General features: G+C 44.0%; 1 protein-coding gene across 4 annotated transcripts in view; it reads right to left on the bottom strand.

Annotated features, from left to right (window-relative positions):
* Nucleotides 1-459: 459 nt before the first annotated feature.
* pik3r5 (phosphoinositide-3-kinase, regulatory subunit 5) overlaps nt 460-15000 on the bottom strand; it is a 34932-nt gene continuing 20391 nt past the window's right edge. For 3 of the 4 annotated variants that reach the window (XM_058403397.1, XM_058403395.1, XM_058403398.1), the window contains exons 9-18: nt 8746-8814; nt 7759-8576; nt 4218-4343; nt 3942-4073; nt 3745-3838; nt 3349-3425; nt 3153-3246; nt 2498-2580; nt 1561-1676; nt 461-1422 (exon numbers count right to left, since the gene is read on the bottom strand). In XM_058403397.1, coding sequence (XP_058259380.1) covers nt 1284-1422; nt 1561-1676; nt 2498-2580; nt 3153-3246; nt 3349-3425; nt 3745-3838; nt 3942-4073; nt 4218-4343; nt 7759-8576; nt 8746-8814 — 1748 coding nt within the window. In that variant the 3' untranslated portion in view covers nt 461-1283. Of the gene's footprint in view, nt 1423-1560; nt 1677-2497; nt 2581-3152; nt 3247-3348; nt 3426-3744; nt 3839-3941; nt 4074-4217; nt 4344-7758; nt 8577-8745; nt 8815-15000 lie in introns of all 4 variants that reach the window. The other variant, XM_058403396.1, reaches the window with a different exon arrangement.

Genomic DNA, 15000 nt, shown 5'->3' with positions numbered 1-15000 from the left:
GACACGTGAAGAACTGGGCTGCTGGAGAATTCTGCTTCCCTTTCCCAGCAGCCAATCACAACCGTGATTAAATGAATGGGGCATTCCGATTGGCCGGACTCATTCCTCCAGCTGTACTGTATTGAGATTTTCAGCATCCCCGCACCGCGCTTTCCTAAACAAGCTACATGTTCTTATTAACATTTTACTTCATTTTCAATTAATGTTTATATTTTGTAATGAATTATATTTTTTATTAATAAATTACCTTATTTCAACATAACATAATTCCCTATAAGGTTTGCGGATACTGCGATATAAAATAATAAAATTAAATAAAATTCCGCGATATACCGGGACCGCGATAAATGAACCGCGATATAGTGGGGGATTACTGTATTTCTTTTGTTTTAATGTGAAACTGGACACGGTGCGCTCGGACGCTAGTAAAGAGAAAGAGTCAGAGAATTCAGTGATAAAGGATTTTATTAGATATTTACACTTTAGTCTTTACATCCACATGCTTTAATTTAAACAAACAAAAACAAACAGCACCTGATCATAACAATAAGTACCGTATTAGGAGCTTTGCTTCAGAGAGGATCTCAGTGTGACAGATATATCTCACACACGCACACATACACACACAAATATATATACACATTCACATACACACACTCACACATTTCTAAAACCTGAGAAGTATTGTGAGCCCTTCAGCTCCTCCTGAGACACACACTGAGCTTCTCTCCTCTTTGATTTAAAAAGATCTGGACTGAATGACCTGACTGACCGTATCCTCGGGATAAAGGCCTCAGTGTTTTAATGTCACTCTGAATCTCCACAAAGGAAAAAGAGAGTTATTTTCAAACCATCAAGAAAAACTCACTCCTGATCTGCAGGACACAGGTTTCACCTGGTCTCAGCGCCTCCTGCTGGTCCGGAGGTCATGTCCACTCAGAGAGAAGTGCTCCTGAAGCTTCAGCAGGTCAGAAGATGGCACGGAGTGATTTTTATCATTATAATATAGACTATAATTACACATAACACTGATTAAACACAGAGTTAATTACAATTACTTTTAAAATAAACAATATACAGTATTTATGGTGCAAAACTTTATACAGTGTCAGTGAAACATGTCTGTGTGCAGATACACTGACTTCACCCTGAGCTGAAAACATCTACTGAACATTAATGAGGTTCATCAGAAGGCTGCAGAGAGGAGGTCCAGAGAGTGGGGGAGGTCCAGATGGTGGTGGAGGTCCAGATGGTGGTGGACATCAGGAGGTTCTGGGTGAGGTTCATGGTTGGGGTCCACTGAAAGTGGAGATGGGTAAACAGAGCAGAGAGCAGAATGTTTGCTCCATCTGACTGGACAGAGCTCTCACCTTCAGCCAATCAGAACAACTGTCCGGTTTATAACACACTGACACCTCACACCTGTTACACACATACACACACACACACACACACACAGAGTGAATGAGTGTGTGTGTGTGTGTATGTGTGTGTATGTGACTGTGTGTATATATATATATATATATGAATGAGTGTGTGTGTGTGTGTGTGTGTGCGTACCGTGTGACGCTCTGTAAAATCTTTTTCTCATCCTGATCCAAACACACAGCAAACGTCGTATTTCCAGAACCACAGACGCGAAACCTGTCCACCTTCACCTGAGTTACACTCAGTTGCTGTACACACACACACACACACACACACACACACACACACACACACACACCCCTCAGTGTAATACAACTGACATAATTTATATAAATGTCATTATTTTGCTGTAGAAGAATCAGCGTGTGTTTCAGCAATCAGACCTCATCATTTTCACCAGAATCAATTCAGTAGAGTGGAATTCTTATTTAAATAGAAATCAGCTCTGATTGGTTAATTGATTCAGATTTGTTTACAGGATTTATTCATTAATGCTGAATTAAACTCCTGAGAATTATTTTAAAACAAACAGCTCTTTTCTCTAAAACAAACAGTTCTTTCATTTTTATTATTATATTATTACTTCATCCTTTAATGGATTCTAATTTCTAGAGATTATTATGATGTTTATTTTATTTTACTTTAAAACAGAGAGATTTACAGAACAGGAACGAAGGAGAAGATTAAAAGAAAGTGAATCACAGTGACTTTTTTTTGAGTTTCAGACTCAAACTGAAAGAGCGGAGTGAGTTTTGTGGCTCACTGACACCAAAACAAAAAACACCAAGGTGAGAAAAGCTGCAGAGAAAAACACCCGTGTTCCGCTGGCTGACGGGGCCGAGTGTGAGTGTGTGTGTGTGTGTGTGTGTGTTTACACTGTACATGGCACGCTCACTGTGTTTGTGTTTGGTGGTGTGCCAAGTGTTTTGCACCGTCTCTAAACCCTGCTTCCTTCCTGCACTTCAGATTTTTATCTCAACAGATTTTTGTTGAAGAGAACCTCGTCCTAATTCTTCATCACGACTCCTCACTTTCTCTCCTTTACACCTGGAATCATCTCTTCATTTACCTGATTGTAGTTCCTTTTGGTTTTGGAGTTCTGCCTCTTTAAAACCTCCGTCATGGTCAGCTGCAGGAACTCCATTTTAGGATCTGGACACAAAAATGAATCTAAACTGGTTAAGTGCACATCAGCTGGGTTTGTTCTCAACTAATAAGTACAAAGTGAACTCTATGAACTCTAACTCCTAACTCTCTGCTCCGGGTTTGATGTCCAGGTGTAACTCTGACCTCGGTAATGTCAGATACTGCCTTAATGAGCTTCATCATCACCGACAGCAGCAATGAGTATAAATAAATAAAATAAATAATAAAAGCTAAATATCAGACATCGAACTATAAAACCAGGAAGAGATGAGGAAAAAAACAGACGATGAGAGCAGCAAACAACAAGAAGAGAAAAAAATTAATAATCATAAAGACTATACACAGGATTATAGACAGGAACACCAAGAGAGGCTTTTTATTTTTAAATAATAAACAAGAAACACAAATGAAGAAAAAAAAAAATCACACGGACACTGAGGAGACACATGGTCACTAACCTCCGACTGAATCACTGACCACATGACCATAAAGTCCAGGATAAAGGGGAGAGCTGTATTAATAAGTGATGCGCGTGTGTGTGTGTGTGTGTGTGCGCACAGGACAAAGGACACACTCACTTAGTTCCTCCTGAGTCCTGCACACTTTCGTCAGGTTTATTGATGTGCACACTTTCTCCGCCCTCGTCTTCTGACTCCGCCCACTGATGACCACCTGAGTACAGAAAGAGAGAGAGAGATTAAAGGGGGGGAAGAAAGATTAGAGAGCAAGGGGGGGCAGGGAGAGAGAGACAGAGAGAGAGAGAGAGACTCGTACCTGATTATAAACGACCTCCAGTGAGAGTGGCACTGCCTCCCGATCTCCATCAATACCAAACCTCTTACTCGCAGCTCCTACACACACACACACACACACACACACAAATAATTCTAAATGTTATTATTTTGTCAGTGTATATGATCTTATGTTAGTTTCATGTGCATTTCTACTCCCAGTATGATGTATATCAGCAGTTGCCATGGTGATTTGTGGTTCATTTGTGGTTGGCTAGGTTACTTTTGGAGGCGTTGCCATGGTGATTGGGTGTTAGTAACTCTCAGCAGATTGATTTGTAGTCATGGTGATGTGTAATTTATTTAGTAATTGTAATTCTCTGGTTAATGGAGGCTGGTGCTGGTGGTTGCCATGGTGATTGGTCAGGCAGATTCTTACCCATGGCTTTGATAGCTCTGGTGGCTGCCGTGTGTCCGAGCTCCAGTGAGTGGACAAACACTTCAGTTCTCGTCTCTCCTCCGGCCAGCGTCAGCTACACACACACACACACACACACACCTTACTATCTAGCTGAACAGTGATAAAAGTAAACAGACATAATCAATGTGTGTGTGTGTGTGTGTGTGTGTGTGTACCTCAGCCTGGTACAGCTGGATAAGTGCAGGTCGACTTGCGTTTCTGCAGTAATATAGCAGCAGGTCAGCCATAATGGGTAAACACTCCTCTACTGAGTCCTCCACACACTCCGAATCTGACTTGGATGTCTGCTGTGGGGTCAAACACACACACACACACATTTTTTTCACACAGGACAAAAATTACTTTAAATTACTTATAATTGGAAAAAGAACTTAAATGACTAAAAAAAACCGTTTAACTATTTTAAAATGTAAATTGTGTGTGTGTCTCACCTGACACACCACATGCAGTGGCAGGTCGAGCAGACAGAGTGTGTTTCTCTCGTACCACGGGTCCAGCATTCCGAGAAGGTGAGCGATGTTGTTAGTGCTGTACTCAGAAACATCAGTGTTCACCTCCTAAACACCAACAACACCATCAAACACCATCACACAACATTACACACACACACCAACACCATCATCTCCATCAAACACCATCACACAACATTACACACACACACACCAACACCATCATCTCCATCAAACACCATCACACAACATTACACACACACACCAACACCATCATCTCCATCAAACACCATCACACAACATTACACACACACACACCAACACCATCATCTCCATCAAACACCATCACACAACATTACACACACACACCAACACCATCATCTCCATCAAACACCATCACACAACATTACACACACACACACCAACACCATCATCTCCATCAAACACCATCACACACACACCAACACCATCACCACCATACACCATCATCACATCACCTTCAAACACCATCACCATCAAACACCATCATCACCATCAAACACTAACATCACAATCACCATCATACACCATCATCACCATCAAACACCATCATCACCATCAAACACTAACATCACAATCACCATCATACACCATCAAACACCATCATCACCATCAAACACTAACATCACAATCACCATCACCATCAAACACCATCACCACCATCAAACACTAACATCACAATCACCATCATACACCATCATCACCATCAAACACCATCACCATCAAACACCATCACCACCATCAAACACTAACATCACAATCACCATCATACACCATCATCACCATCAAACACCATCATCACCATCAAACACTAACATCACAATCACCATCATACACCATCATCACCATCAAACACCATCATACACTAACATCACAATCACCATCAAACACCATCATCACCATCAAACACTAACATCACAATCACCATCATACACCATCATCACCATCAAACACTAACATCACAATCACCATCATACACCATCATCACCATCAAACACCATCACCATCAAACACCATCATCACCATCAAACACTAACATCACAATCACCATCATACACCATCATCACCATCAAACACTAACATCACAATCACCATCATACACCATCACCATCAAACACTAACATCACAATCACCATCATACACCATCATCACCATCAAACACCATCACCATCAAACACCATCATCACCATCAAACACTAACATCACAATCACCATCAAACACCATCATCACCATCAAACACTAACATCACAATCACCATCATACACCATCACCATCAAACACTAACATCACAATCACCATCATACACCATCATCACCATCAAACACTAACATCACAATCACCATCATACACCATCATCACCATCAAACACCATCATCACCATCAAACACTAACATCACAATCACCATCATACACCATCATCACCATCAAACACTAACATCACAATCACCATCATACACCATCATCACCATCAAACACCATCATCACCATCAAACACTAACATCACAATCACCATCATACACCATCATCACCATGATACACCATCATACACCATCACACACCATCACACACCATCATACACCATCACCATCAAACACCATCATCACCACCAAACACCATCACCATGATACACCATCACCATCAAACACCATCACCATCAAACACCATCATCACCATCAAACACCATCATACACCATCACACACCATCATCACCATGATACAGCATCATACACCATCATCACCATGATACAGCATCACACACCATCACCATGATACACCATCATACACCATCATCACCATGATACACCATCATACACCATCATCACCATGATACACCATCATACACCATCATCACCATGATACACCATCATCACCATGATACAGCATCACACACCATCATCACCATGATACACCATCACACACCATCATCACCATGATACACCATCATACACCATCATCACCATGATACACCATCATCACCATGATACAGCATCACACACCATCATCACCATGATACACCATCACACACCATCATCACCATGATACACCATCATACACCATCATCACCATGATACACCATCATACACCATCATCACCATGATACACCATCATCACCATGATACACCATCATCACCATGATACAGCATCACACACCATCATCACCATGATACACCATCACACACCATCATCACCATGATACACCATCATACACCATCATCACCATGATACACCATCATACACCATCATCACCATGATACACCATCACCATGATACACCATCATCACCATGATACACCATCATACACCATCATCACCATGATACACCATCATACACCATCACACACCATCATCACCATGATACACCATCATCACCATGATACAGCATCATACACCATCACCATGATACACCATCATCACCATGATACACCATCACACACCATCACCATGATACACCATCATACACCATCATCACCATGATACACCATCATCACCATGATACACCATCATACACCATGATCACCATGATACACCATCACACACCATCATCACCATGATACACCATCATACACCATGATACACCATCATCACCATGATACACCATGATACACCATCATCACCATGATACACCATCATCACCATGATACACCATCATACACCATCATCACCATGATACACCATCATACACCATGATACACCATCATCACCATGATACACCATGATACACCATCATCACCATGATACACCATCATACACCATCATCACCATGATACACCATCATACACCATGATACACCATCATACACCATCACCATGATACACCATGATACACCATCATCACCATGATACACCATCATACACCATCATCACCATGATACACCATCATACACCATGATACACCATCATCACCATGATACACCATGATACACCATCATCACCATGATACACCATCACACACCATCATCACCATGATACACCATGATACACCATCATCACCATGATACACCATCATCACCATGATACAGCATCATCACCATGATACACCATCACACACCATCATCACCATCATACACCATCATACACCATCACACACCATCATACACCATCACACACCATCATCACCATGATACACCATCACCATCAAACACCATCATACACCATCACACACCATCATCACCATGATACACCATCATACACCATCATCACCATGATACACCATCATACACCATCATCACCATGATACACCATCATACACCATCACACACCATCATACACCATCACCATCAAACACCATCACCATCAAGATACACCATCATCACCATCATCACTAATGCATGCACACACACAGAAATACGTCATCAACATAACAGTGTGTTCTCATTGGCTGAGAGTTGTACATCTAGAAGTCACACCCATATGATCAGACAGACAGTCAGACAGACACAGAGACAAACCAGAGAGAGACAGACAGCCTTCAGGTCTGATCTGACCTGTGCATTTTTGAGTGGACTTGCGGCGCTCTGACTCACTGCCCCGTTCGGAATCGGATCTCTCTTCACAGGAATAAAGAAGAACTTCATCCTGCAGTGTTTAGTGAGTCTTGGTGAAAGTTTCTCTCTCTTCCTCAGGCTGTTGTAGGCTCGTGCCAGTTTCCCTGCCACATGATCCGCCCCGAACACCATCACCCGGATCAGCGCCGTGCCCATGTCCTCGTCTTCATCGCTGCTGAGGATGGGACGCTTCCTGTAGCACACGGGCTTCATGGCCGCGTTCTCGCTCTGCACCGGCTCCACGGTCAGCGTCAGCACCTGCTGGGGCATGGAGTTGGAGCGCTTGGAGCGAGCAGCGGGCAGAAGGTCCTTCTTATCCTTACTGTCCGTGTTCCCCAGACTCTTAGCGCGGCAGAGAGAATGTCCTCGCGGTTTAAACAGCCGTGATAGACGTTTGGAAAGTCCGGCAGCGTTTTTATTTTTGCCGATCGGCACCAGAACGTGCGGATCCTCCTCGATGTCCTCGCAGAAGTCACTGTCCGTGCCGGAGGCCTGAGAAGACGAGGACAGAGTGGAGACCGGAGAGAAGTCAGACGACGTGGACAACATGGAGTCCTTGGATGCGGTGGAGAGAGAGGACGTGGTGGAGAACATGGATGCCCGCGGGTCCAGGCAGTCCTCAGTCTCGTACCTCTCCACCTCCTCGTCTTCTTCCTCTTCGTCATCGTCCTCTTCATCAACCTCATCCTCCTCTGTTTGTCCTTCAGAGAAGATCGAGGAAAGTTCAGGCTCTGTCTCCAAAAACTCACTCAGAGCGTCTGTGGAGGAACAGAGAACACACGGAGATCAGGCGCAACACTCCAAAGATCTGACTTCAAAATGCAGAGCCACATCCTTTACAAATTTCAACAACAACAACAACAAAAACAACAACAATAATAATAGCAACAAAAACAACAACCAAGTAACACAAAAAGATTCACTCACCAAAATTATCAGTGTCCCAGTGGATTGTGTAGCACTTCGCTGTAGGTATCTTTAGGAACTGCAGGATTCCTGTACACACACACACACACACACACACACACACACACACACACAGAGCTAATGAATTATGATGCGTTATCGTTTCTATAGTAACAGCTCATTCACAGAGATGTGTACAGCACACACTGCAGTGACAAACAGATTATAAAAGTGTGTGTATGATGTGTGTGTGTGTATGATGTGTGTGTGTATGATGTGTGTGTATGATGTGTGTGTGTATAATGTGTGTGAGCGTGTGTGTGTATGATGTGTGTATGATGTGTGTGTGTGTATGAGGTGTGTGTGTATATGATGTGTGTGTGTGTGTGTGTGTGATGTGTGTGTGTGCGTGCGTGTATGTGTGTGTGTGCGTGTGTGTATGATGTGTGTGTGTGTGTGCGCGCATGTATGATGTGTGTGTGTGTGCGCGTGTGTGTGTGTATGATGTGTGTGTGTGTGTGCATGCGTGTATGATGTGTGTGTGTGTGTATGATGTGTGTGTGTGTGCATGCGTGTATGATGTGCGTGTGCGTATATGATGTGTATGATGCGTGTGTGTGTATGATGTGTGTGTGTGTGTGTGCACGTGTATGATGTGTGTGTGTGTGTGTTTATGATGTGTGTGTGTGTGTGCATGCGTGTATGATGTGTGTGTGTGTGTGTGTGTGCATGCGTGTATGATGTGTGTGTCTGATGTGTGTGTATGTGTGTGTGCAGTGTGTGCGTGTGTGTGTGTATGATGTGTGTATGCATGTGTGTGTGTGTATGAGGTGTGTGTGCGTGTGTGATGTGTGTGTGTATGATGTGTGTATGATGCGTGTGTGTGTATGATGTGTGTGTGTGTGTATATGATGTGTGTGTGTGTGTATGATGCATGTGTGATGTGTGCGTGTATGTGTATGATGTGTGCGCGTGCGTGCATTGTGTGTGCGCGTGCATGATGTGTGTGCGTGCGTGTATGATGTGTGTGCGTGCATGTATGATGTGTGTGTGTGTGTGTGCGCGTGCGTGTATGTATGATGTGTATGTGTGTATGATGTGTGTGTATGCATGAGTGTATGATGTATGTGTGTGTGTGTGTGTGTGTGTGTGTGCGCGCGTGTATGTGTATGATGTGTGTGTGCGTGTATGATGTGTGTGTGTGTGTGTGCGCGTGCGTGTATGTATGATGTGTATGTGTGTATGATGTGTGTGTATGCATGAGTGTATGATGTATGTGTGTGTGTGTGTGTGTGCGCGCGTGTATGTGTATGATGTGTGTGTGCGTGTATGATGTGTGTGTGTGTGTGTGCGCGTGCGTGTATGTATGATGTGTATGTGTGTATGATGTGTGTGTATGCATGAGTGTATGATGTATGTGTGTGTGTGTGTGTGTGTGTGTGTGTGTGCGCGCGTGTATGTGTATGATGTGTGTGTGCGTGTATGATGTGTGTGTGTGTGCACGTGCGTGCGTGTATGATGTGTGTGTGCGTGCGTGCGTGTATGATGTGTATGGTGTGTGTGCGTGCATGTATGATGTGTGTGTGTGTGTGAGTGTGTGTGTGTGTGCGCGTGCGTGTATGTGTATGATGTGTGTGTGTGTGTGCGTGCGTGTATGATGTGTGTGTGTGTGTGTGCGTGTATGATGTGTGCGTGCGCGTGTATGTATGATGTGTATGTGTGTGTGTGCGCATGTGTGCGATGTGTGTGTGTCTGATGTGTGTATGTGTGTGTGCATGCGTGTATGATGTGTATGATGTGTGTGCGTGTGTGTGTATGATGTGTGTATGATGTGTGTATGCATGTGTGTGTGTGTATGAGGTGTGTGTGCGTGTGTGATGTGTGTGTGTATGATGTGTGTATGATGTGTGTGTGTGTGTATATGATGTGTGTGTGTGTGTGTATGATGCATGTGTGATGTGTGTGTGTATGATGTGTGTGCGCGTGCGTGCATTGTGTGTGTGCGTGCATGATGTGTGTGCGTGCATGTATGTATGATGTGTATGTGTGTATGATGTGTGTGTGTGTGTGCGCGTGCGTGTATGTATGATGTGTATGTGTGTATGATGTGTGTGTATGCATGAGTGTATGATGTATGTGTGTGTGTGTGTGTGTGTGTGCGCGCGTGTATGTGTATGATGTGTGTGTGCGTGTATGATGTGTGTGTGTGTGTGCACGTGCGTGCGTGTATGGTGTGTGTGTGCGTGCGTGCGTGTATGATGTGTGTGTGCGTGCGTGCGTGTATGATGTGTATGGTGTGTGTGCGTGCATGTATGATGTGTGTGTGTGTGTGATGTGTGTGTGTGTGCGCGTGCGTGTATGTATGATGTGTATGTGTGTGTGTGTGCATGTGTGTATGATGTGTGTGTGTGTGCATGTGTGTGTGCGTGTATGGTGTGTGTGTGTGATGTGTGCGTGTATGTGTGTGTGTGCGCGTGTATGTGTATGATGTGTGTGTGTGTGTGCGTGTATGATGTGTGTGTGTGCGTGCGCGTGTATGTATGATGTGTATGTGTGTGTGTGCGCATGTGTGCGTGCGTGTATGGTGTGTGTGTGTATGATGTGTGTGTGTGATGTGTGCGTGTATGATGTGTGTGTGTGCGCGTGCGTGCGTGTATGATGTTTGTGTGTGCGTGTATGATGTGTGTGTGTGTGTGCGCGTGTGTGCGTGTATGATGTGTGTGTGTGTGCGCGTGCGTGTATGATGTTTGTGTGTGCGTGTATGATGTGTATGGTGTGTGTGTGTGTGTGCGTGCATGTATGATGTGTGTGTGTGTGTGATGTGTATGATGTGTGTGTGTGCACGTGCGTGTATGTATGATGTGTGTGTGCGTGCGTGTATGATGTGTATGGTGTGTGTGCGTGCGTGTATGGTGTGTGTGTGTGTGTATGATGTGCATGCGTGTATGATGTGTATGATGTGTGTGTGTGTGTATGATGTGTATGATGTGCGTGCGCGTGTGTATGATGTGCATGCATGTATGATGTGTATGATGTGTGTGTGCGCGTGTGTATGATGTGCATGATGTGTGTGTGTATGCGTGTATGATGTGTGTGTGTGTGTGTGTGCATGATGTGTATGATGTGTGCGTGCATGCATGATGTGTGTGTGTGTGTGTGCATGATGTGTGCGTGCGTGCATGATGTGTGTGTGTGTGTGTGTGTATGATGTGCATGCGTGTATGATGTGTATGATGTGTGTGTGTGTGTGTGTGTGTGCGTGCGTGTATGATGTGTATGATGTGCATGCGTGTATGATGTGTGTGTGTGTATGATGTGTGTGTGTGCATGTATGATGTGTATGATGTGCGTGTATGATGTGTGTGTGTGTGCGTGTATGATGTGTGTGTGTGTGCATGCATGTATGATGTGTGTGTGTGTGTGCATGATGTGTATGAGTGTGCGTGCGTGTATGATGTGTGTGTGTGTATGATGTGTATGGTGTGTGTGTGTGTATGATGTGCATGCGTGTATGATGTATATGATGTGTGTGTGTGTGCGTGTATGATGTGTGTGTGTGTGTATGATGTGCATGCTGTGTGTGTGTGTGCGTGTATGATGTGTGTGTGTGTGTGTGTGTATGATGTGTGTGTGTGTGTATGATGTGTGTGTGCGTGCGTGTATGATGTGTATGATGTGTGTGTGTGCGCGTGTGTGTATGATGTGCATGCGTGTATGATGTGTATGATGTGTGTGTGTGTGTATGATGTGCATGCGTGTATGATGTGTATGATTGTGTGTGTGTGTGTGTGTGTGCGTGCGTATATGATGTGCATGCGTGTATGATGTGTATGGTGTGTGTGTGTATGATGTGCATGCATGCGTGTATGATGTGTGTGTGTGCATGCGTGTATGATGTGTATGGTGTGTGTGTGTATGATGTGCATGCATGCGTGTATGATGTGTGTGTGTGCATGATGTGCATGCATGCGTGTATGATGTGTGTGTGTGCATGCGTGTATGATGTGTATGGTGTGTGTGTGTGTATGATGTGCATGCATGCGTGGATGATGTGTGTGTGTGCATGTGTGTATGATGTGTATGGTGTGTGTGTGTATGATGTGCATGCATGCGTGTATGATGTGTGTGTGTGTATGATGTGCATGCATGCATGGATGATGTGTGTGTGTGCATGTGTGTATGATGTGTATGATGTGTGTGTGTGTATGATGTGCATGCATGCGTGTATGATGTGTGCATGCGTGTATGATGTGTATGGTGTGTGTGTGTATGATGTGCATGCATGCGTGTATGATATGTGTGTGTGTGCATGATGTGCATGCATGCGTGTATGATGTGTGTGTGTGCATGTGTGTATGATGTGTGTGTGTGTATGATGTGCATGCATGCGTGTATGATGTGTGTGTGTGTATGATGTGCATGCATGCGTGTATGATGTGTGTGTGTGCATGCGTGTATGATGTGTATGGTGTGTGTGTGTATGATGTGCATGCATGCGTGTATGATATGTGTGTGTGTGCATGATGTGCATGCATGCGTGTATGATGTGTGTGTGTGCATGTGTGTATGATGTGTATGATGCGTGTATGATGTGTGTGTGTGTGCATGTGTGTATGATGTGTATGGTGTGTGTGTGTATGATGTGCATGCATGCGTGTATGATATGTGTGTGTGTGCATGATGTGCATGCATGCGTGTATGATGTGTGTGTGTGCATGTGTGTATGATGTGTATGATGTGTGTGTGTGTATGATGTGCATGCATGCGTGTATGATGTGTGTGTGTGCATGCGTGTATGATGTGTGTGTGTGTGTGTGTATGATGTGCATGCGTGTATGATGTGTATGGTGTGTGTGTGTATGATGTGCATGCATGCGTGTATGATGTGTGTGTGTGCATGCGTGTATGATGTGTATGATGTGTGTGTGTATGATGTGCATGCATGCGTGTATGATGTGCATGCGTGTATGATGTGTATGATGTGTGTGTGTATGATGTGTATGGTGTGTGTGTGTATGATGTGCATGCATGCGTGTATGATGTGTGTGTGTGTGCATGTGTGTATGATGTGTATGATGTGTGTGTGTGCATGATGTGCATGCATGCGTGTATGATGTGTGTGTGTGCATGCGTGTATGATGTGTATGATGTGTGTGTGTGTGTATGATGTGCATGCATGCGTGTATGATGTGTGTGCATGCGTGTATGATGTGTATGATTGTGTGTGTGTGTATGATGTGCATGCATGCGTGTATGATGTGCATGCGTGTATGATGTGTATGATGTGTGTGTGTGTGTATGATGTGTATGGTGTGTGTGTGTATGATGTGCATGCATGCGTGTATGATGTGTGTGTGTGCATGCGTGTATGATGTGTGTGTGTATGATGTGCATGCATGCGTGTATGATGTGCATGCGTGTATGATGTGTATGATGTGTATGTGTATGATGTGTATGGTGTGTGTGTGTATGATGTGCATGCATGCGTGTATGATGTGTGTGTGTGCATGATGTGCATGCATGCGTGTATGATGTGTATGATGTGTGTGTGTGTATGATGTGCATGCATGCGTGTATGATGTGTGTGTGTGCATGCGTGTATGATGTGTATGATGTGTGTGTGTGTGTGTATGATGTGCATGCATGCGTGTATGATGTGTGTGCATGCGTGTATGATGTGTATGATTGTGTGTGTGTGTATGATGTGCATGCATGCGTGTATGATGTGCATGCGTGTATGATGTGTATGATGTGTGTGTGTATGATGTGTATGGTGTGTGTGTATGATGTGCATGCATGCGTGTATGATGTGTGTGTGTGCATGCGTGTATGATGTGTGTGTGTATGATGTGCATGCATGCGTGTATGATGTGCATGCGTGTATGATGTGTATGATGTGTGTGTGTATGATGTGCATGCATGCGTGTATGATGTGTGTGTGTGCGCATGCGTGTATGATGTGTGTGTATGATGTGCATGCATGCGTGTATGATGTGTGTGTGTGCATGCGTGTATGATGTGTATGATGTGTGTGTGTGTATGATGTGTATGGTGTGTGTGTGTATGATGTGCATGCATGCGTGTATGATGTGTGTGTGTGCATGCGTGTATGATGTGTGTGTGTGTATGATGTGCATGCATGCGTGTATGATGTGTGTGTGTGTGTATGATGTGCATGCATGCGTGTATGATGTGTGTGTGTGTGTATGATGTGCATGCATGCGTGTATGATGTGTGTGTGTGCATGCGTGTATGATGTGTATGATGTGTGTGTGT

This window comes from Hemibagrus wyckioides, linkage group LG11 (genome assembly GCF_019097595.1).
Source record: "Hemibagrus wyckioides isolate EC202008001 linkage group LG11, SWU_Hwy_1.0, whole genome shotgun sequence".
Taxonomy (NCBI): Eukaryota; Metazoa; Chordata; class Actinopteri; order Siluriformes; family Bagridae; genus Hemibagrus; species Hemibagrus wyckioides.
The sequence above is the reverse complement of the archived record's forward strand: the minus strand, read 5'-3'. Positions and strand labels throughout refer to the sequence as shown.